General features: G+C 34.5%; 1 protein-coding gene across 1 annotated transcript in view; it reads left to right on the top strand.

The window, feature by feature from the left end:
- The window catches only part of HCN1 (hyperpolarization activated cyclic nucleotide gated potassium channel 1), a 323,656-nt gene that overhangs the window by 227,287 nt on the left and 71,480 nt on the right, over positions 1-24,889 (top strand). The window contains exon 4 of the mRNA XM_010974280.3: positions 6,397-6,615. Within this exon, the coding sequence (XP_010972582.3) occupies positions 6,397-6,615 (219 nt within the window). The remainder of the gene's footprint in view (positions 1-6,396; positions 6,616-24,889) is intronic.

Below are 24,889 nucleotides of genomic sequence, written 5' to 3'. Positions count from 1 at the left end.
GCTTACATTCTTCAGCCCTGTGAAACTGATGGATAACAATTGTTTACCACCCTGATTCTGTTCTCTTCTATACAGATAAAGAAAAATCATGGCATATTCAAGCAAGGACAATATCTTTGGAATTGGCAACCTATTTTGCTGACACTTCTTATGTCTTCAGGCAGATTATGTTGCACTGTATTCCTTGTCTTGAGGACTCCTTAATGCAGTTTTCAATCTGATTGGCATTGCTGTAATTGATATAAGTAATAAGTTTATTCAGTGACTGAAGAAGTAAGTTGAACACACTGATAGAAATTTGGTGACCTAGCTTTGCAGCGCTCATTCTCTGCCTGGCTTTCTGGCTCTACTACTTTGTTATTTCTCTGATTCTTTAATAATTTAGCAATTGATGTGTGAATTTTTTTTTAAATTTTTTATTGATTTATAATCATTTTACAATGTTGTGTCAAATTCCAGTGTTCAGCACAATTGATGTGTGAATTTTTGAGTCTTTAAATTCTATATATCATATTTTGCTAAGATTTTACCTACTTAACATACTCATACTCATTTTTACTTTCAAGAGATAAAGAAGAGTTAATTCAGATACTCAATAATGGAATATTTTGGCTTCCTAACTTTATAAAATTTCAGTTCATGTGAAAGGTGATGAACTGAGGAACTTTTGTTGCCATGGTGAGTTACTAAGTGACTTAGTTTGAATTCGAATGTCCTATGTCAGGAGAGCTAAGACAGTCTAGAATAAATACTTCTTTTCTCTCTCTCTCTCTTTTTTTTTTTTTTTTTTTTTGTGCCATAGCCCTTCACCCTGACCCACATTCCATAGCAGTACAAAAAAGATATGAAAACAAATGCCTAGAAAGGATTTTAAGTTAAATCTAGAGAAAGCTCAAAATATAATTTTTCTATATGAAAGTTCCCCAATGGAATGATCAAGTTATCATATATATTTTTTCTCTTAACTTGGCTCAATACATTTTCTGCAAAAAAAAAAAATCAGTTTCAATGATGACTCAATGAAGTGATGAATTAAATGAGTGATCAATTTGAATAATAAAAAATTAATCTATAAGGAGCAGTTTATCGGTATATCATTACCTAAAATGAAAACGGGATATTCCCTAATTAAATCAGAGCTCACCAGTAATTTGGTTGTTTACTTTCAATAGGACTCAAATTATATGTAACTTTGTAATATTTGGATTGTATGGTAAAGCACTCTGAGCATACAGTCTCTTATTCATGGGATTATGGATGTAGACGAACAAATGATAGAGTCATTTTTAAAAGAGAACAGCCTCATAAGAAAAAAATAGGACATATTGGGAATAGAAACCTTCCTGGATTTTTCACAAAACCCTCTAAGATCCTAGCTTTTCTTTCTTCACGCCTGGGCTTTACTTTATTTTAATTAACTGTGTTAAATAATGGTTGAAATGTGAAATTTGAGCTAATCGTTGGTCTTTCACTCCAATATCTTGCCCAAAATTATAAAATTATGTTTATAAAGTAGAGATCAGTGTCATGTAGTGGTTAATAATACATTCCCTAAAGCCTAATGGTCTGGGTTCAGAAAGCTGACTCTTCCACAGAACACATTTGTCACCTCGGGCGAGTCACAATGCTCTCTGCCTCAACGTCCTCACTCATCAGGTGATGATAAGAACTGTATGATGACAAGACCAAATTGGTTTAATGTAATACTTGGTGCTTTGAACAGTTTAGAGCCATGCATGTTATTTGCTTCTATCATATGTTTTTCAAGGGTAACACTGTATGTGTGTTTTATCACAGTCAATTTAGTTTTCCTGCCTGCATCTTTTGTGACTGGAGTGTGATGGTGGGTGGGGATGGTGGGGAGAGGAGGAGGGGATAAAAGACAGTGCAAGTGATGGTATAAAATATTGTTCCTCTACTTGGGAATCTTTCAATAGCAGCCTCCTAATCACATGGTTTTCACCTAAATACTCACATACCGCTTTGGGGGCTGGGTTGGCACTTGTACATGCAGTGTGTGTAGAGGAAATTCACTGTCTGAAGAGAATGATGCTGGTCTCAGAGAACAGTAGAGAAAATCCCCCACCTGATCACTCTCCTCCATAAAGACAGGCCTATATGTTAGCATGATTTTTCTAAATGTTTCCTAACCCCCTGAGGTATTCTTTCTTTTACCATTTCATAAGAACCTGATATGCTAAATTGTATACATCTTGTCTCCTCAAAATTATCTGTTGTTGTTGTTTTGTCCTTTGTACTTTTATACTATTTCAGTTCTCATTTCACCTCCCTTAAACTTGTAGTAGCTTTTAAACTGACTTCTCTACCCATTGTTAAGTCCATCCTTCATATGAGGATTTCTCAAGCTTACCACTGCTGGCTTTGAGGCCAAATAATTCTTTGCCTTGGGAGAACTTACTGTGAACTGTAGGACATTTGGTGGCTTCACTAGCCTCTACCCATTAGACGCTAATAGTTCTTCCCCCTGTTGTAAGAACCAAAATGTTCTCTCTATGTTGTCACGTGTCCCTTGAGCAGCAAAATCATCCTCAGTTGAGAACCGCTGCTCAACAATGCTTCCTGATCAATCTTCCTAGTTCAGAGTGTATCATTCCCTGTTGAAAAACTTCAGCAGCTTTTCATATTATCCTGAAAAAGATGTTATGACCTTTTCAACTCTGGCCATCACTATGTTTCCTAGTGCATTCCTTATTCTATTACATATTGTCCTTATGATTTAGACTTGCTGATCTATGAGAAAATCTTCCAATAGGAGGTAGGTAGGTAGGTAGATAGATACATAGATAAATAGATAGATAAATAGATGACAGGTAGTTAGATAGGTAGGTAGATGAGGAATTTTCCAAGTTTAATGAATGTTCTCAACCAGAATTTTCTCCCAAGTACCCTGTCTCACATCCAGCCTCATCTATCCAGAATTTTTCCTGCTTAAGACATGTTCTTGCTCAAATTCCTTCACATAGTAACTCAGTTTAAATCCCTGCTGGAATTGAGAGGGTCTTTGCTATATAAAGTTTATTTTGTAGTATGGTTTGTAATGAATCCAATTTTATGTTTCTGAGTTGAATTTCAAGAATTTAAATATCCATTTAAAATAAAATGTATATTCAAGATTTTTATAGAACATTGCCTTGTTAATTCAATACCCCATTTCTTGTTCATGGAATGTCTAGAATTTTTGGAACTTAAGTGTGTTCCTGAGACTAATTATATATATTCATGTAAGAACTCTGTTCATGAAAACTTGTGCATGGAGTTATTATACTATTTGCATTGTGTAATATAATATACAAATAATTTGCTTTCCTTAAAGTTAAATTTCATTTTATACTTTTCTCTCCATAAGAGAGAGAGAGAGACTAGTGAGTAGTTTAATATGAAAGCATGACCTTATTTTATAAAAAATAAAACGAATTTCACTTTAAGAATCTTAACTCCTTCAACTAGATGGAATTAGTTATTCCTTACTAGTCAGCAGCCACGTGCAGTTCCAAAGTTTGTGAAGTTGAGTTTTTAAATCTTATCATGCTCTGCTTTAATCTATGAATTTGATTTTGGAAAACCCTATTAAAACAGTGAACAAAAATATCCATATATATTCAGTGTATTTTTATGATAATTTAAGAATTCATTTGAGAGTCACAAGGATGGCTTCATGGGTACGTGGCATGTGACCAGCAGTTGCAAAGGGACCTGCTTTGGGAAGGACCCTGTACTTGGATTAATGCTCTCTGCAGCCATCTTGAAATTCATAATCATTTTATCTTTGAATTTATGTTTTGTAAGTGAAGTCCACTGGGACAGTGAAGCATGAACATGAGCATCGGAGCTGCAAGTAGCAGCTGTGCACACACAGGTTCAGGCCTGCGCGCACAGCAGGCAGTACAGAAGCCAAGCAATTGTCCTGGCAGCAAGGCGCACACAGGCACACATCAGCAGTCTGGGATGCCATGTATCCCCGCTGTGCCCAAGCCAGAATTGGGCCCAGATGAGCAGTGGCAAGGGCAGTAGCAGAAGCAGCGGTAGCAACAGTGGCAACAGTGGGACTTAGGAGTGGCTCCCTGTGCCGGCAAGGATAGGACCCATGGTGAGAGCCACCTGCCTATCAGTCCCAGGAGTCCATCCCTGTAGTATCTACACAAATATCAAATCTCCTGCCTAAGTTCTAAGACAGAACCTGCAGAGCTCGGGCAATAAACTTTATCAACAAAGTTGTTACAAAATAAAGGCATTCGTGTGCCCACTGCAATAAAGCTTATTGCAGAGTTATTAGAATTCTTGAATTTAAAATGTCCAGATTTGAAAACTCTAGCAGTGTTGCAAAGTGAATATATCCACCAGCCTAGAAATACAGATTAAATTTAAAGATCATCACATAGGATGGAAAATAACACTATTTTCATACGGAGTTTTAAATGAGCCAAGGAAGACAATTTTTAAATTAAATTTTCCTTGTAATTAAAAATACAGGAATAGAATACATCAACAGGCATTATGGATTATATACAAACCATGAAGCTACTTTTGGTTTCTTGCACGACCTTGGCAAGTTACAGGAAATGTCAGAAGAAATATTAAAATATCATTGCATACATTTACATTTAACATTGAACTTCATATAAAAGCAGTATAAAGTTTCTTTATTGTGATAGAATTGTTCTGTATCTTGATGGTGGTGATGAATACAGGAATCTACAGATGTAATAAAATTGCTAAACACTAAATACACACACAAATAAGTACACATACATTAGTGAAATATGAATGAGATCAGTGAATTGTACCTATGTCAATTTCCCATTGTAACATTGTACTACAACATTGGGGGGAAACTGAGTGAAGAGTACATGAGATATCTATTATTTCTTATCATTTCTGTGTTCATCTACAATTATTTTAAAATAAAAACTGTAATTAAAAAATCATATTCGGGCATACATGAAATATTTATATGACGAGTTAAATCTCTATGGAAAAATTATTTCATGAGAATCGTCATCTCCAGATATACTAAAATTTATATATTAAAACAATTTATCAGAGATATATCCTAATGTTGTCACAGCCTATAAAATACTCTTAATAGTTCCAGTAACAGTTGCATCAACAGGAAGATTTTCCTTAAAATTAAAAAGTATCATAAATTATTTGTGATCTTGCATTAGAAAAAGCAACCGTTGTCACTTTCAGTTTTATCATTGAGATGAAATTGTTAATTGTATAAATTTTGATGACCTAAGGAATGAATCTGCAGAAAATTAAGCCAGAAGAATTCTATGGTCAATACAGATATCACAATAGTACAGTAATATTATTGTCATATAATATATAATTATGACACCAAAATATCTTTTTTTTTTTTGAAATTCACAAATTTATGTTATTACTCAACTATCACTATTATTATAAGTTTTATAAGTAATAAAATATTTTAAAAGAAAAACCTTATATATATATAATCATCAACAATACTTTTTTCCCTATGTTTTGAACTAAAAGGCCTCAAATTTTTGTTTTGCCCTGGGTCTCATAAATTATGTAAATCTTGGACTAGGAAGTTTGATACAAATTGATTAAAAAACTCCTTAAATGTTATCACAGTATATAATATATATTGAACAGCTTATTTTTGTAGAATTGAGCTTAGAATAAAGTTTTGAAATGACATCAGAATTGCATCTAATAACTAATGTCAGAAGTCAGCTTTTTTTTCAGAGGGTCTGCCAAGATATTATTTTGCTTATTTTATTTTATTACGGTATAGAAAGCCAACAAAATTCATCCATCATCAACCCTGACATTTGAATTCCAATATACATTGCTCAGAGAAGACTTCAAAGAAGTCTTTTCATTTATCAGACCCGTATTTCCAAATTGTGTTTGTTTATTTTTCATTTAAGACATACAGGATTAAGAAGTACACAAATGTACCATTTAGATTTTTTAAATTTAAACATCATAGTTTTGATAAAAAATTCCTATAGTTAGGCTTAGCTGTTTCACACCCATCTGCAGCATTTCTCAGCTTGCAAATATATTACTAGAGAAGGGCCAGATTTCCTGGAAACACTAAAATGAGCCCATCAGCATTCACTCTTGGCATTTTTATATGATACTCATGCCATTGTCCCAAAAGGAATTTTTAGTTTTAAAAACAGCACACCTAAAACTGAGTAGGATTGCATGTTGTAACAGTAGATGCTTTCTATTTCATCTTGCAGTACAGGCTTTGAAAACATCAGTCATTTGATTGTTGGCTGGGGAGAAGTACCTGTGTAAATGCTCCAGGACAAGAATGTTACAGTGCTTCTGTGTACAGGTGATACTCACTTTTTCTTGCACCATCCCAATGCTCCTTTTTCTCTTCTGTTGCAGAATGATTCGTGGGGAAAGCAGTATTCGTACGCACTCTTCAAAGCGATGAGTCACATGCTGTGCATCGGGTATGGAGCCCAGGCCCCGGTGAGCATGTCTGATCTCTGGATCACCATGCTGAGCATGATAGTGGGGGCCACCTGCTACGCCATGTTCGTTGGCCATGCCACCGCTCTAATTCAGTCTCTGGATTCCTCAAGGCGGCAATATCAAGAGAAGGTAATTGTTTTCTGTCTAATGTGTTCAACACAGCTAGTTTGCTAATTTAATTAATAGTGTTCAGATAAGTAAACTGTGCCCTCTATCAAAACTATAATAAGCTAAAGTGTTTATAGGGGGAAAACACAATCTGTTCCCTAATTTGAAGTTTCATCAAGATGTAGCTTTTATTTTCAATGTCTCTCTTAAATAAGAATTTTAAAAAATCTGAATTTGCATTCACAGAAAAATGTTACATGTTTCAGAATATATGATGTTATATAAACGTATTATCATGGTTTATGTTCTATCATTTTTCAACAGTAGAAAGAATATAAAGGCTTCTCCAGTAGGTGTGAGAAAAATATGTTAGCTGATTAAATATGGACAGACAGTCTCTGCACGTCTCTCTGTGCCTCTATATGTGGTGCCATCGTAATTTATATTACAGTCCATATGCGTAGTGGAACATATGTTGCCATTATATCTAGATAAGTCACCACACCCTCCAGTCTTTAACAGCTACTATTATGCATTCTTACACACAATGTGTTAATTAACATGATTGCTGCTCTAAACTTTTCTCAGAAAAAAGACAAAGAGTAAATTTGTGCAATAATTTATTTATTAGATTTTTTTTTGATGCTGAATTACTGTAGTTGGGACTAGACCTTGGATAATAAGACAGTACTTAAATTATTGACCAAACATCAGTAACTTTCTGACAGATAAATAAGAATATTTTATAACTGAAGGAAGAATTTATAATGTGGGAGCTCTGTTGAGCATGGCAGAATATATAATATGCACCTTGCAAAAGAGCAGATCTGAAAGTAATGGTTAAAATAGTTCTAGAATATTTCCCCTGGTGAGTGATAACAGCTTAGACTCATAATTACTTGCAAAACAGCCAAAGATCCTTTCATTTGTGACTTTATTTACTGAAGTTTTCAATACTTTAATCACACAATAGGAAAAGGGAACCCAGATACTTTATTTCTCATGAATGTAATTACACTGCCACCAACTATTACAGTGAGTCAGCTGATATTTTATTTCTGAAGTAATGAAAAGATGAACCACCAAAATTGCTTTGAGGTTCATTTTAAAATAAAGCCTCCCATTAAACAGGAAAGAACAAAGGACATAATAAGGAAGAAGAAACTTCATACAGTCATTATTTTGACTAAAAATTGTATACTCAATAGAATTTGGGCAAATTTATGGGGATTTAAGATAAGATTACAACATGGTACATGCTTCTGTTACACAGTTTCTTTGTCCCTTTCAGTAGATACTGCTTTTCATAAAAATGCTCTTTTCCTTTTTCCTTACGCTTGCATCGTTGCTGTATATTTTCTTAAAAGCAATCTTTAATTTCCAGGGTTGCATTTATTATATTGCAGATTAAGTCAGTTCACCATTTTTATGTTTTTAGACCTGCCCTATAAACCACATTTAACTTGGGAACCCAATCTATTGAACTATGTAGTCATAAAATATTTATATGCAAAGATATTATGATGTTTACCATAAGTCAAGTCATCAACTTCTTGATCTTACAAGTGTTTAATAGAGGACAAGGATACTAGGGTAACTTTTTGTTACTTTCTGACATTTGGAGCAATTTAATAAGGAACTGCTTATTAAAAGTGTGTAATTTTTTTTGTCTCCAAATCCAGATCTATCAAGAAGTTACGTTCTAGAATACTGTTCTCATTTTCTAGTCAGCATAATTCAGGTCCTAAAAATATTGTTACTTTAAAAAATTTTTACTTTTATGAACAATGTATGTCTTCTTTTCAATCTTATATTGTATAGTGTATGATTGATTTGCAGTTGCTTTTGTGATTCAGCCACTTTGGATTTTTCTTTTTTTTAGATAAAATGCTCCTAGTATAAAATTCACCAGTTAATGCTGAATTTTAAAGTGTACATCTCAATGGCATTTAGTCCATTCACAATGTTAAGCTACCAACACTATCTAGCTCTAAGACATTTGCATCCTTTAAGTGTTTGACAGTCATTCCCCATTTTCCCCTCCCCCAACCCCAAGGCAACTAATAGTCTGCTTCCTTTCTATTGATTTCCATATTCTGTATGTTTCCTATGAATGCAGTCATATAATATGTGACCTTTTTGAGGCTCATCCAGTTTGTATCATGTTTTAGAGCTTCATTCCTTTTTGTGGCTGACTAATATTCCATCATATGGATATAACATATTTTATTTAGCCATTTATCACTTGATAGACTTAGTTGTTTCCACCTTTGGCTATTGTGAATAGTGCTGCTATTAACATTTGTGTACAAGTATTTGTTTGAGTACCTGTTTTCATTTCTTTTAGGTTTATACCGAGGAGTGAAATTGCTGGGTAATAGAATAATTCTAGGTTAAACTTTGAGCAACTGATGAATTATTTTTCAGTTAATATTTGTCTTTAGGTGTATTGGAACCATCTGCCATGGATGTCTGCAAAATTAATATTGATATCATTTTCACCTTTATGTACCCAGTAATATATTTTTGATGTAAGAGAAAAAGCTGTACCCAATAGCTTTTATAGCAGCCATTCAGAATGTGCTAGTGTTCAAGCACCTAATCTAGCTCCAGAATTCACTCCTAGACATGAGACTCTACCGTCTCCCCATCACTTATCATACTCTTCGACTCAGGTGAACATATTGATCATGTCTAGTCTGCTGCAGGTCACCTAGCTCACTATTTTAGTTTGGAATCTTAAGAGTCATTTAATTCTTCCTTCTAAGGGAACATCTCTTCAACCTGGATCCCCCCAGGTTTAAGTAGTTCTGTCATCCCAAGTGGTAGAATAAGGTCCTCTGATTATGAGAGCTTTATCTGCACAATTGTCATTATTATTATTTTCTCTCTTAGCCAAAAAAAATGTGTCATGATCATTACATTGTCACAGTGCAGATTAAACTTTGACTTGAAATACATTGTATGCTGCTGATTTCATGAGCTATCATGTTTTGTATTCTCTTACATTTCAGACAGCTGCATTTTCCCCTTCTTTTAAATATGGACTTTGGTGTAAGATGGGTGGTATTTAAAATGAGCCTTTCCCAGTGCTCTGCTGTGGATTGCCAGCAAGCTGCAGAGTTTCTGCTACTAGTTACTGAACAAGCTCAACTTCAGAAATATCCAAACACCATTGTTTGGTTTTGGTTTTGTTGTTTTTTTCTCTAGTTGGTGTTTTAACTTAATTTAGTGAGGTTCATCTTTTCTGGGCAAATTAAATCTCTCCCCACCCCCTACCTAGGACTTTTGGGGGCTGGAAGAACCAGGAGTGAGGAAAGTAGGTGTGCTCTGTAGGCTCTCCTCTCTCTTCTATGGTGAGCCTACCAGGAGCTGTTCTTTGTCTTCTCATCAAAGTAGAATAGCCCTGGGGAGGAAAGGGGAGGGAAGAGGCAGTTTGAATGTGACTGCTAGAGCTTTTAAACGAGTGTCCCTGGGTGGGTTTGGCAGATGATTAAAGCTGGCACTTTATTTGAGAGATTCTTTTGGGCATTTTCATTGAGCCCCACTGAGTCCATCTCCTGTATTTCCTGAGATGAGACCCTGAGAATCAGACAGTCATCTCCAGCCTCTTTCTGCTGAGGGCTTCTTGCTCTGCCAAGAGGCATTCTTGCACAGGACCTAAGATGTTATGCTGGCCCTCCCGTAAGGCTCGATCCGGTCCACAGAGAAGCACTCGTGCATCTTTCCCTTAGCCCATCTCTCTGCACTCTGCTGCCTCCTCCACTAAAGCAATGAGGAGCCTGTGTCTGGACTCCTTGGATTCCTTGGCAGAAGTCAGACTCCCATGTCCACAGGCTATTTACATGTTTTCAGATGTGATTCAGGCCTCAGACTCATGTCTCCCAACTATGAGAACTTGTTTCAAAGATCCCCAAATGGTTTTCTTGGAGTTCCCCTGACAGGTTAAGTGTTAGAAGGTGGCCGTCCTATACCTCTGACCCAAAGTGGGTTAGGAAAGGGACTCACAGAAGAGCAGTCATTTTCTTCAATCTTTTCACTATTGTTTTCAGAAAAACTCTCACTCTCTCCTCTGACTTCTGTAGAGCTTCGATGAGACTGAGACTCCAGGAGTCTTGATCCTTGGATCCCAGTTTACTATAGTAAACCCGTATAGGAGAGAGCCTCTTCCACAAGCAGTATTCTGATATCTCAGATTAGGAGCTCCGTGAACATGAGGAAGGAAGAGTGAGTCCCAATCTAGCAACACAGACCTTTCTTTATCTCAACTCTTCTCTAACCATCTTCCACAGATAATGTAAATAAATCACAAATATATACGTATGTATATATATACATACATACATATATAAGGTTTACTACTGAATTACATATATGATTGTTCCCTGGTCAAATCAGTTTGGAAATGTTGTTTGAAGTAATGAATTGAAGTGGAGCTTTTTGCTGTAAATGTGTGTACCCTAGACATTTAAAATTTTGTCTCTGCCCTCCATAGCAAGCCTCCATGTATTTTAAGTAATTGATGTACACTTTGGGACATATCTATCTAGACAAACTCCCCACAGTGACTATTCTTTTTTTTTAAACTGACCTTGGGTAGTTACTACCTTCTCTAGACATATCTGCACATATCTAGCACATTTAGTCTTTATGAAATGAAACTGCTCTGAATCACTGTGTGTCTTTATACTATTGTGTCTAAGTTCTTACATTTGGACACCCCTGGGAAGCCTACTATTATTTGTAGACTTGTCACTCTCTTTCCTGTCAAATAATTATAGTAAAAGCAGCTCTTAGATGTGCAGTTTTCCCTCTGTAATAAGCAATAATTTTAACACAATACACATTATGAATTTAGAGCAAGAAATTTTTAACTCATCTTGGTATACTTGATGTACGTGAATGATTTTTACTGTGAAATTTGAACATGAAAAAAATGTAATTATATGAAGAAATTATCAAATTGAAATAACTTTGTACACTGAATAGCTTCTGTATTCAGGAAGCGGAGCGTATATAAATCCAAGGCAGATCCAGGAATTATTTGTTTATATAGACTGTGCTTTCTAATGGTAGGGCACGAGACAGTGAGCCAGTGCTGCTTAGAGATTCAAATATTGATAATGTTGCACAAAACTGTAAAAATTACTGATTCTCAGCTTAATAATGATAAGAAATTAAAATTCTAAATTTATCCAAATGGGAAAAATGATAAAATTTATCCATATCAGAAAGAGTTTATAGGATACCCATTAAAACCCCTTTGGAATAAGAAGGTGAAGTTTTATGTAAGTAGTCTCTGAACCATACAAGTGAGTTTTTTTTATGTAATCTTGCATGAAGCCATATATAATTATACAATTTTATGTAATCAAATCAAAAATTTACATCCTAAACCTTGTCAGTTCAGGCAAATCTTTTTTTTCTTTGTTTTACTTAATAGCCCATAGATACTTATTCTTTCTTTGTAAATGAAAGACTACAATCAGGACTGTCACATTGGTTTCTTATTCCATAGAAATATTTGTTAATCAGTCTAAGTCTAATTTTCCAAATTTGTATAAACTAATGGTAAGACCATTGACAGAAGACTGGACACCAAGACCTGCTCTCATTTTCAAGCTACTCAATCCCATTTGCAAGAAAGCAAATTTCATGTCATTTAAAATAAAGTGATTATGGCATATGTGTATATATATATATATATGTATATATGTGTGTGTGTGTGTGTATATATATATATATATATTATATTCATATATATTTTCTTCTCTTGGTAAATGCCCTTCAAGGAGGATTTGGGTGGAAGAGGAATGGTGCCAAATCAACTTTTCAGCTCTTTTGGATCTTACAGCCAAATCTCTCTTCCAGCCAGATAATTATTGTTCTCTCAACAAAAATGATTCTGACCTACCTGCCACACCTTTCATCCTCTCCCTTTACATACTTATCCCTTTCACTGTTTACACAGGTTCTGCCCTTCCCTTTGGAAGGCTGTGACATCTTCCCTGATAATTCCAACCTATAATAATATATTTATTGTGTATATTCTGTCTATTCAAGGGGAGGATAACACCATGATGGGAAGACCTGTATCTCTGCTCTTGTGTATTTCATCCCCACACATAGAAACCTCAGTACTGTGATGCTGAAGATAAAACAGGGCTCAGAGGGGACAGTGAGGATTAAGAATACTTACAGGTGTCCAGCTTTTATTTCAGCACATGAATGGGAATAAGAGTTCATATTTTGAACTTTTCTGAATGCTGTCACTTGAGTATACATGAGAGCATCTTTTTAAAAATATTTATCCTGTTTATTCACATGGATGCAAACGTACTGTCTCCGGTGTTACAGCAAGTGCTTATTTATGTAGGTAGGTAGGTAGGTAGGTATGCATTTAGCTCAAACACAGATCACTTTTTGAAAACTAAATTTTCAATATGCTTCCCCTTCTGGCATTCTGAGATTGATTTCCTGTAAGTAAAAGGTATATTATCAAAATGTCTTTCATCAAGGTTGAAGCCATTTCTTGGTTGCTGGATTGATCAGTAGTCTGTTCTGCTTTAGGACAAGATGGAATTCTTTGTTTCAGGAAGAAGGATGGGACAATTTGTCACTGATATCATGTAATTCTGAGTCCTCAATTGAAAAAAAAAAAAAAAGAGAAATTCTAAGACCAGAGTAACGGCAGATCAAAAGAGAAAAACTTGGAGCAATGGCAACTGGCCATGATGGTTTATAAATAATACTATTGTTCAGTTAAAAAGAAAAAAAGTTGCATCCTATGCTGTAACCCATCTTCATTATATCAAGAAATTAGTCAATTGAGCTACTAATTTGTTTTACTAGTTTTGTAGGCTAGAATCGTATTGGTCTTCAGAAGAACAAAGGGGTTTTGGGATTATAATGATCTTGAACTTTGAAAATCATATCGACCCCAGTACTTAAATGAAAAATAACCTGAAACCCTCATTTTCACTGGGAGCGTTTTTAGGGGAAAGAGGTAGCTCTAAAATCCATGTGCCTTCAGCAAAATGTTTCACTTGGTTTTCTTCCATATTCGTAAGTGACTTCTTCCTTCCTTTACAAATGAGAATGCCGTGAACACAACTCCCACATGGTTCCTTAATTAGCCAGAAAGATTTCCAGTTCAGCTATACTATATTCTTGTGCTTCCAAGGAGCTCAATTTAAGGTACTCTGATATGTTAGAGTGGTAGTACTGCCAAGTGTTCCCAGGCAGGACATCCTTGGACTGGGAATATCCGCAAGATTTTTCTCATAGGAAAACAGCAGTGCCATAGCCCTTGGATTAGCTTCATGTGGCCACTTGAGCTGCTAACAAGTCAGACTCCTGGCAGAATAATAACATTACATGCTCAGCAGGAAAAGATTTTTTACATTAACTAAGTACTGTTATTAAGATAGATACAAGTAAAAGGAGGGAGTTTGAGGCTATTAATTTAACCAAGGAGAAAAGTAGAATTTTGCCAATTGTGAATCTCTTATGCTACTGATTTTAATCTTTGTATTTTAATATATCCCAATGGGAGATAGGGTATCCCCTTCACTCAGTGATACTTTCTGTACCAATACTAGATTTTCTATGCTGAGATTTCCTGCATCTTTACTGTAGATGTTCATGGTTTCAAGTCTGTACAGATTGCTAGAGATTTGTCCTCACCAATCCTTCATTTAGTTCTTTGCAGTTTATATTTAATATTGACAGAACATCTGACAGCTTCTTGTAATGGTACTAAAGTAGAGCTGCATTTTCTACTGTTTTCTTTTATTGATTGATGTATGGATTTAATTTTTTAGAAATGTCTAGATTTTCATTTGAATGAACTCCCTAAAGTTCTCTTTCAAGTGCTTTGCTACATTGTACATGTGTCCCTTATATGTCATACGACCAAATACACAGTTGAGCACTAACACAAGGCAGATCTTTTCACCAGGGATCCACTAACCTGACAAGAACCCACAATGGACAAGAATCACTGAGTGTACTTGCATTTGTTTAGTTATATCTCTGGGATCCATTGGAAATGGGCCTTGAAGAACACAGAGGAAATCAGCAGGCAGAGATAGTCACCATGGGAGAAATGTCCCAGAAAAGAGCTCTAATTTTGAGAAGATTCCTGGCAGACAGTAATAAAATGTGCAAAGGCCCAGAGGTGGCTATGTGTGGGGAATACTGAACTGTCTATTTTGAATGAAGCAAAAACTACCTTGCTGGGCAAAGTATGAAATAAGATTGGGTCATGATCCACTGAAGAATAGTTTTCAATGCTGAAGTGATGAGACTGTCCAGTAGGAAAAGGCTGTCCCTTGCAAAATTTTAGCTATGGGAGGTAGTCATTGAAGCTGTCTTTTAGGAAAATAAATCACAGCAGTGCATGAAATATGGTGTACTCCGAACCTAGGTTGTATGGTTCCGAGAGCAAATAGATCACTTCATCAATGCTTACTAGTAGAATCATTAGAACAAACATAGTAAACAGGGCAAGAATGTCAGCCTTTTAGGTCTATAGGGATACTCTAATCAATAAAACTGCCAGAAACAACAGTTTTTTATAAAGAAGTAGGATCCAAATAGTCTTGGGAGTTGAGATGTCATGTGAGTTGAATCTCAAGTGTTCCACTTTGTATCCAGTTGATGCATGTTTATTGAAGGCTTACTATGAGTCAGGCCTGGTACTAGATGCTACACGTACAAAGGCAGCTGATTGATATGGGACCTTCCCTCATCAAGCTTCTTGTACTACACTGGGGCAAGTGACGGGCACCACACTCAGCAACAAGGCTCATAGAAAGCAATACATTATTATAAAACATTTTAGTGCTGAGAAAGGAAATGTAAAGCTCATGCTAAGAGATTTTAAGGCTTTGACTTGATTCATAGGGGATATGCTGTGGGTGAGGGAGAAGAAAAAATGATATTTAGGAAATGACCTGAAGAATGAGTAGAAGTAAGATAGTGAACAGCATGGGACTGAGTGTGAAAAAGGTGGCCATTATTCAGGAACAGACAGGAAGAAAGTGTGACAAGAGCAGAGAGAGAAATGAAATGGCCCAGGGTGAGGCTGGAGAGACTGATATGGGTCACGGTGAAGGCACCTCTTAGGCCATCTTGTATTTTAGACTAAGTGCTATGAAAGTCTAGTAAGAATTTGAAGCAGAAAAGTGATACAATTAAAATTTTTAAAAAGTGTTTGGTCAACAATATGTATAATAGATTAAAGGAAAGCAAAAACGGCCTAGTGTTCTTTGGCATTAGGTAAATGGGCCAGTGCTAACTTGCACAGACCCAGGTAGGGTTTCAATTTTAGCAGGTGGAAATATTAAATAGGCCACTCCAGACTGATTAAATACTACTCAGGGCAAATGCTGTGCTGCTGTAAGAAGGTGATCCAATGATTCAGTGACCTAAAGAACTATATAATTTGTGAAATGAGAGGCCAGGTCAGAGGGGTGGCACTGCTCCAGATGGTCATTTTCAGAACAGTCTTCCAAATTGTTCCTCCACTATCCCTTGGGATGGTATTCCCCAGCATTTAATAGGCATCATGACTGCCTGGAGAGCCTGTTGAAACAGATTTGTGGCCCCAATTCCAGAGTTTCTGATTAACTAGGCCCAAGGTGAGGCCTGAGAATTTGCATTTCCAACTATTTCTCAGATGCCACTGCTGGTCCAGAGACTGGCCTTCAAGAACCACTGCTCTAAGGTATCAATCTTGGCTGCAGGTTTGAAGCTATGCCATGGACATGTCTGTCTTCTAGCTCCTGACAAGAAGAAGGAGAAAGACACACATCACTTCTACTTGTATTCCATTGATGAGAAATTATACATGTTGTTATTTAAGGAAGCTGAGAAATGTAGTCTAATTGGGCAACTCTGTGGCCAGCTAGCAACTCTGTATCATACAAGAGGCAGAGAACAGATTTAGGTGTGAAACTGGTAGCCTCTGCCACAGATACTAGAGCAAAAATAAAGAATCAGGAAAATGCTTGAAATTTTCTAGGAAGCATACACTTTGGGTGGGTCATGGAGCACTTGAAAAACAACAGTAGATACATTGCCTAAAGCCATTTGTATTGGACTGGTAAGTAATGGAGAGCCATTGAGATTTTGAATATATCCTGACTCTATAAGAAGGTAGATGCTAGAGAATGAGGAGATATATGGAACAAGAGATGATGGAAGTGTAAAATGGAGGGAAGAACTTATGTCTTCCATTAAGCCATCTGTTAGTAAACTTGGAATGTGTTATCTAGAATGCTTCTTATGCACTGTCTTATCTACCGGGTTAATGAAATATCTTAAAATAAACCATTAGTGGAATGTATACTCTCTATTAACAAACATATTACTGTTATAAAAAAGTCTATTTTATAAAAAACTTAGGTATCAATAATTTTATTTCCTCTTGCTTTTCAATTGTGATCTGATTAGTCATAATGAATCACTAACATGGATCTTCTCTGTCATTATCAATGAAAAACAATTTGTATAAAGCAAAATTACACCAGATGTATCATAAATAGCATTCACTATTCACTGTCTGAAGTCAGAAATTTTTCCTCTCTGAAAAATGTACGAAATGAAATAACTCATGAATTTTGAATTGAGTGTATTGATAGTTTGAACTTGGAATACAAATTTAGAACTCTTGATATACAAATGAAGCAAGCACAAACCACTTTAATGCAAAATATTTTCAATTTTTTTCTGACTATACCCATTTTACTTAAATAATACAATATTTAATAATAACAATATGTAATATTATGTTTATTATTACTATGTTATTGTTGACAAAAACAAAATACAATAATACAATATTTTACTTAAAGTGTATCTTATTTTATCAACTGAATGTATAATGATAAGGATAATGACCATTATCAGGTGATAATATAAGATATAATTCAGATGATAATATAAGAGATTATTATAGTCCACATTCACTGCTTAAGCTTTGCCATGTGAAATTATCTTAGAATGTATGTTCATTTTCAATGATTTCTTACTATCCTCCTACTTCACCAAGTTATTATTAAAATTAATGAAGTAAAAATTTGAAAGTTATTTAAGCAGTTGGTGAAAGGCACTATTGAAACACCTAGCATTAGCATATTTAATGAAAAATGACTTTCAACTTTAGTATTGTAGTTTTATTAAGTGACAGGCTCCAAGATGTCTATTAAATGATGAAAATAGATTATTTCAGTTTTTTCCTCAATGGGAACATAAAATACTGAATTTCATTTTAAGGTTATGATTTCTTCTTTCATTTCCCAGTGGTGGGCTGATCATTAAAGCACCAAATTATTTTTTAGTTATTAACATAAACATCTCACTTACCTGGAGCTCAAATTGCTAGTAATCATGACTTCCTAAGTTAAGCTCCACCCCAGAATTTAGTGGAAAAGCAACATATTAGAAGTAGACGCAGAGCTGCTAAAGGTAGGTGCATGGAGATGAATGGGGGGAAAAGGATCTATAAGTGAGAGCAAGAAGAGGAAAATGATAAAAACCAGATTTAGCAATGAAGAAGCCAGCCCCATGACACAATGCAATGTAGGTCCCAACCTTGCCTGTCTGTGAAGGTAGCTTTCAACTGGTGCAGTCAGGCTCTGGTTGGAGGACTCCCATCCCACATCTGAGCCCCACCAAATGTTGATCAATTTATAAAATGTGTTTGTATTACAAAGAGAATTCCTTCTGTTTTGTTGGCATCTGGCAGGCAAATTGTAAAGCTCATCTAGTCCTACAGAATTTGGGGTCACAGATGCTGTTAGAGGGGAGGAGGTTCCAAATCACACAATGGCAATGCCCAGAAAATAATGCACAATTCATGCTTCCCCCAAAAGCAGTGAACATCTCAAACAGACACATGGGGCACAAGTGAAAGATGGTAATTACGGAATTTTGTTTTCCAGTTTGCCCAACCTTATTTTTTGTTTTTAATTGCATCTGCCATTTAATTTCTCCACGTTTTTCAACCAAAATGTTTAGTACTTAAAAACAATCCAGAAATCCTAAAAGTGAAAAAACCAACCAAACAAAAAAACCCCAAAACACTAAAAGGCACTTTTTAAAAGGCGATAAACATTACTTAAAATGTCAGGAAAATTTACGATTAATTCAAAGAATGTTGTAAAATGATTATAAATCAATAAAAAATGTTTAAAAAAAAGAAATAAGAAAAAAAATCAAAGAATGACTATTCTGAAGTGTATTTAAATGTTTTTAAAGGGTGAAAGTGTGAAAGCCTTAATTGTTCGGAAGTTTTCTTTATTGAAATACTGTTCCCTGATTGAATGACTCATTCTTCCCATCTTGGCAGTAATAGTATAGCGTTCTATCTAGTCATACAAGCTCCAGGAAGTTGTATGTTGGAGAAATTACAAAATTTAAGACGTTAAATTTACAAATCAATTCTCTCTTCTTTCTATAAATGATTCTGATGACTAGATTCCAAACTTTAAAACATTCATAAATTATGCAATCACAGTGATCATTCCTTCTATTAGCAATATAAAAAATCTAGCATAAAGAACGCTGTATCATTGTATCTTACAAGCATATTATAAAATAGCATCCCCTTTTCATCTCAAATTTAGATATTAATGACTGGAAGCCAAATCTATACAATTCGTAAGAGTCATAACAAAGAAAATAGCCAGTATTCTGAGAATGAGTGTGCATGAGGCCTATCAGGGTTAGAACATATCTATAAGAACTATAAAAACATTAATAAATAGAAATCTTAATTCAATAGAGTTGGGAGAACAGACGGGAGATCTCTTACACCCTGCAGCAAGAGCAGAGCCCAACAGGAAGAAAAATGACTCCCCTTCTGTGTTGGCAAGGTCTCAACCAGTGAAAAGCCGTGGACTCTGTTTAGTATAGCTTTTCTAACTTCCTTTTCTTCTCTTTAAGAGTTCTTCCCTTGCTGTGCAGGGACTTGCACATGGCTCGCCATGGTTCCAGACCCCAAACTGCAATTCTCTCCTGATCCCTAATCAACCCATCTTTGCTAGAGAAGTATCTGGCAGTCAATCTGTTTCTGGTTAACAGGACATATCTGCATTTTTAAGTGGCTAAATTATCATCCAGATCACTAATACTATCTAGACAACAGTAACATAAACATTTTCTTAGCTTAAAAGCTGTTAAGTTATTTATTTATTTTTTATTAATGTTTCTAGTCCTGGGCAGAAGGAAGATTTTTCTATTTAGGTATCTTTATGATGATATAATTCTCAAATAATTCACACTTTAGAGATAAGAAGGCTGAGATCCAGAGAGATTAAATTATATTTCACATTCACACATCTAACTAGCAAAGTGGTAAAGGAACAAAGCAGCATTCTTACTTTTCAACACACTATGCTTTAGAGGAATTCAGAGGTAACTTAATAATATTTTCAGGAGTACTTTGCTGATCAGCCTTTGCACTTACCTTCCAGACTCCAAAAACAGACCATAACAACCAAAGAAGATCACATTGTGAGCTACAATTACTATTATAAGATTGTAGCATTTATATAAAAAGCTTTTTTTTGGTTGTATTTTTGAAGGTAGTGTTGCTTATGTCAAACATTTGATAAGCAGACTAATTACATTCTTCCTTGGTTGAGCCCTTCTGCTTGGTGAGCTAGTTGTAAGTGGGCATTTTACCCAATATAGATAACTTTACCTAAAACATTATTTTGCAAGTACAGTTTAGATGCTTTCAGCTTTATAAATAGTGAATTTACTAGAAAATCAATTTGCATGATTTTTATTGACAATAAGATAGTATTCCACAGATTTCATATAGCTTTAAAGTTTTTCTTTGGCCAAATTTTATGTAACATATACATTCAGATGCCAATGAGGGTTATTAGTATCTTATTACATTTGTCAATAAAATGTACACAAGCTTTTATCTGAAAGCAAATATATTTGGCACTGCAAGCAGCTTTACAAAATCCTAAGTACAGTGTAGAGTTAAAAAGGGCAACAGTGCATAATGTGGCTGTTAAGCACTTATCATTAGAATCTCCCAACAAACTTGTAGAGGTGTTACTTTTCATTCCTAATGACTGGAGAAACAGTGGTATAAATGGATTATAAAACTTACCTCAGGACCACAGAACATTTCACTGCATTAGAATATAAAGAAATAAGTTAATTCTGTGGGTTTTGCAAGCAACTTTATATGTTTCTCAGATGTATAAACTTTTTTTTTCTGGATAAGTATGCAGAAATATGACTTTGGTTAGTATTTTATTATTTTATATTTTAATACTAAAATGTTGCTAAAAGTATTAAGTATGTTTGACATTAGCTGGAAATAACCCATTATTTTAAATGAGTGAAAGTTAATAGGTTTTTTTTTCTAATGGAATTTGAAACCTAGTTGTAGATTTTGAAATTATGTACTCATGTTTTAAAGTGATAATGGTTTGTTTTTTCAGAAAAATTAGTTCAAAAAGTTACAATAATTTAAAAGAAGACATTGTGGCATTAAACAGACAAAAGGTATCATGACATAGTAATCAGGAACAAATTACCAGAATATTTGAGTGATAATGTTGGCCCTGATGTTTCCACAATGATAGAAGGGGCACCCTGAGATCTACTATTTCTGTAGAAACTTATCTGAAATTCACAGACTAGATTTCTGTGAGTTTTGAAAATGTCTTAGAGTTTTTCAGAAGAAAAAATTTAATTATCTTCAAAGGTATCAGGTTTTATGGGGAGTTTACCTTATGAATAGGCTATGTTAGTTTTTGCATCTGCCTGATCCCATACTTACTATTAAGATTCTTATATAAATTAATTTTAAGAGATTGTATAAGAAATCTAGCTTTGTTCCCTGGAAAAGAGCTTTGCAGTATCATAACAACTCTCTTCTAAAGGAAAACACTGTGTGATTCAGTGTAGCTGAAGATAGCTGCTAATAATTACTGTGCTCACAGCACACTTATCTTGACTGTGCCACTTTCTCTAAAATGGAAATAACATTTAATATTTTCAAGTTTTACAAAGAGTGAGGAAATTAACCTTAATTTGAACAAGCAACAGGATATCTTAATCTTTTAGTCCCAGAATATTTCCTGTGTAGAAAGTAATGAAAAGATTTTCTTACGATCATCTGACGCAAAATATAGTATTAATGTATCTGTAGTTTGAAAAAGGAGGTACAGGGCTTGCAAAGGCACACAATGTACAAGGAATTCATAAATGTCTTAACAAATGGTAGAGCCATGAAATATTATGCTCTTTAGTTTTTCCTTTCTTGTGTGAGGTAAAAGGTACATGACATAAAATTTACCGTTTTAACCATATATCCCTGTAAACGTATTATAAACATATTTAATAATCTAGAGCATTAAAGTCCTCGTAACATCACCCCCAGTGTAACTTAAGTTCTTCCAGAATATCTTCTTAGCATGCCCTGGATATTTATACTATATACGGAATATAGTGAATTCACACACCTCAGCTTGTTCGAGTTCTTGCTTTTTCACTTAATAAATACATCTTATGTATATTTCCATATTTGTTATTTAAAATTTTTATTTAATTGTCATAAGAACACTTAACATGAGATCTAACTCTTTACAAATGTTTAAGTATACAAAATGTTATTGACTGTAAATACAACGTCGTATAGCAGCTCTCTAGAGCTGATTCATCTTGCTTAACTGAAACTGTGTGCTATTGATTAGTAACTCCCCTTCTTCTCCTCCCTCCAACCCCTGGAAGCCACCTTTCTCTTCTCTGAAAACATGAATTCAATTATTTTAGATGCCTTATAAAACTGGAATCAGGCAGTATTTGTCCTTCTGTGACTGGCTTATTTAACTTAGCATAATGTCCTAAAAGTTCATCCATGCTCTAGCATATTGCAGAATTTCCTTTTTTAAGGCTGAATAGTATTCCAATGTATGCATATATACTACATTTTTTTTTACTCCATCTATTGATTGATGAACACTCAAGTTGTTTCTACATCTTGACTATGGTAAATAACACTGCAATAACATAGAAGTGCTAATATCTCTTCAAGATCTTGATTTCAGTTCTTTTGGATAAATACCCAGTAGTGGGATTGCTGGATCGTAGGATAGTTCTATTTGGAAAATTTTGAAGAACTTCCATACTGTTTTCCATAAGGGCTGCACCATTTTGAATTAACACTAAAAGGATACATGAGTTCCAGTTTATACATGTTCTCAACAATATTGTTGTCTTTTTTTTTTTTTTTTTTTCAATAATAGCCATCCTGACAAGTTTGGGATGATATCTCCACTGAGGTTTTGATTGTCATTTTCCTGATGATTAATGACTTTGGGCATTTTCTTATATACCTCTTGGTCATTTATATTTTTTCTTTGGAGAATTGTCTATTCAAGCCCTCAGCCCATTTATAATTGGGTTATAGGTTTATTTGGGGGGATATTATTGTTGTTGTTTTTTTACTATTGAATAGTTGGAATCTGTTGTAAATCCACCTCACTCTTTTTTTTATTAATATATGCAGCCATCACCACTATGCATTTCCAGAGCTTTGTAATCATCCTAAACATTAACTCTATTCCCATTAAACAACAACTCCTATGCTTCCTATTTGTTCTTACTACAAACTTTTAGATACAGCTATACTTCTGCCTGCTGTCAAGTAGTAGCTGAATAAATTAGCAGATACCCAGTCAAAAGGAAACCTAAGATTGTATTCCATAGTGCCTTGAGGTTCTACACAAGCCCCTTGATATCCCTTCTAGGGAAATATTTGTTAGTCTAAGCTTTCTTCATAAATCTTACATAGATTTATGGTAATCATGATTTTTTAATTGATATTCTTTCCTTGAGAAGGCAAAAAAAAATAGAGGGACTTTTTATAAGATACTCATGGCAACTGAGAAATACCTTGCTGCTTTGGATTAATTATGAAGATAAAATATTGTTTATTTTTGTTATAGTATAATTGTAGACTTTATCCAGCCCATTCCCTTTCATTTCTAAACCAAAATCCAAGGCTGTTTTGATTAATTCATCTTTCACTATTGTCTCATAGCTTGTTTGAAATTATGAATGTGAAACAAAATCTCACTTTTATTTATTTTGGACAATTATTTGTTAGCAATTTATTATTGCTTCTTATGTTAAAAAATGAATTCAGTTGAGATATGGGAGCCATAGTTAGGAAACATTTCTAAATTTAACTTAATTTTTAATGTTCAAAATTATACATTAATATTAGATTTTCAAGATTAACCAGAATTAGCTCCTATTTTATCTCAGCCATTTTATGCCATCACAATATATATATATTTTTTTTACTGTATTGAAATTTCCTTTGAGACCAGAAAGAGTGATTTTAAATTCTGTTTAAGTCCTGGACCACCAAGTAAATATGTCATTGGTGCATAGTTAGCACTGAGCACATTTCTTAAATAAAATGAATAAAATTAAACAGATGTCTAAATAATTTGCCTTTGGCCACTGAGATTATGAATATAAAGTCTTTCTTCTGTCTCAACTTTAGTCAAGATTGATTTACTCCTTTTCAAATGAGACCCACTTAAAACTGAAGCCAAAATGTTATTGCCTATTATTATTCTTATCCTTGAAATCTTTTCCTCTTATTTCATAGGGACAAATTGTTATTTGTAACTTACAATTTAACAAAAAAAATATGAAGGAAAGAGATACACATTTTACCAGTATAATAATGATTTTATTCTTGAAAAAAATAACTTTACAGTATTAACCTAGAATCTATTAGTTAGTAACTTCTAAATTGGCTCAATATATTTAACTTATATTTGGAAAAAATCCAAGTAATAAAACAAGAATATTTCTTTTATGTGGTTTCAAACACAAGAAAATGAAGGTCATTATAATGTTTCACTTTCAGAAAAAAAGTTACTTCTCTGATACACAGTTCAGAGACTATATTCAGTGAATATTTTCCTATGTTGCCGATTAAGAGGAACATATTATAGAAAAGTGCAAGTGATTAAAAAAAACAAATACTCGTGACCTAACCTTGTAACATTAATCAATGAATGAATGGATGGATGGATGGATGGATGGATGGAGACCAGTAACTTACAGAGCCCCACATGGAGAACGAGTTCTGATGTCTGGTCCAGCCTCATCTTCAAGCTCAGGAGGAAACACAAGCTGTGGCACCAAAAGGGAACACTTTCTGCTTCTAGGAACATTTTCTAAATGTCTCTTTACGTGGTGCTGTTAAGGAAATTAGTTTTCTAGTGTATTAATTCTT

The sequence above is a fragment of the Camelus dromedarius genome, chromosome 3 (assembly GCF_036321535.1).
Source record: "Camelus dromedarius isolate mCamDro1 chromosome 3, mCamDro1.pat, whole genome shotgun sequence".
In the NCBI taxonomy this organism is placed as follows: Eukaryota; Metazoa; Chordata; class Mammalia; order Artiodactyla; family Camelidae; genus Camelus; species Camelus dromedarius.
Note: the sequence above shows the minus strand (reverse complement) of the source record. Positions and strands in the feature narration are given on the sequence as shown.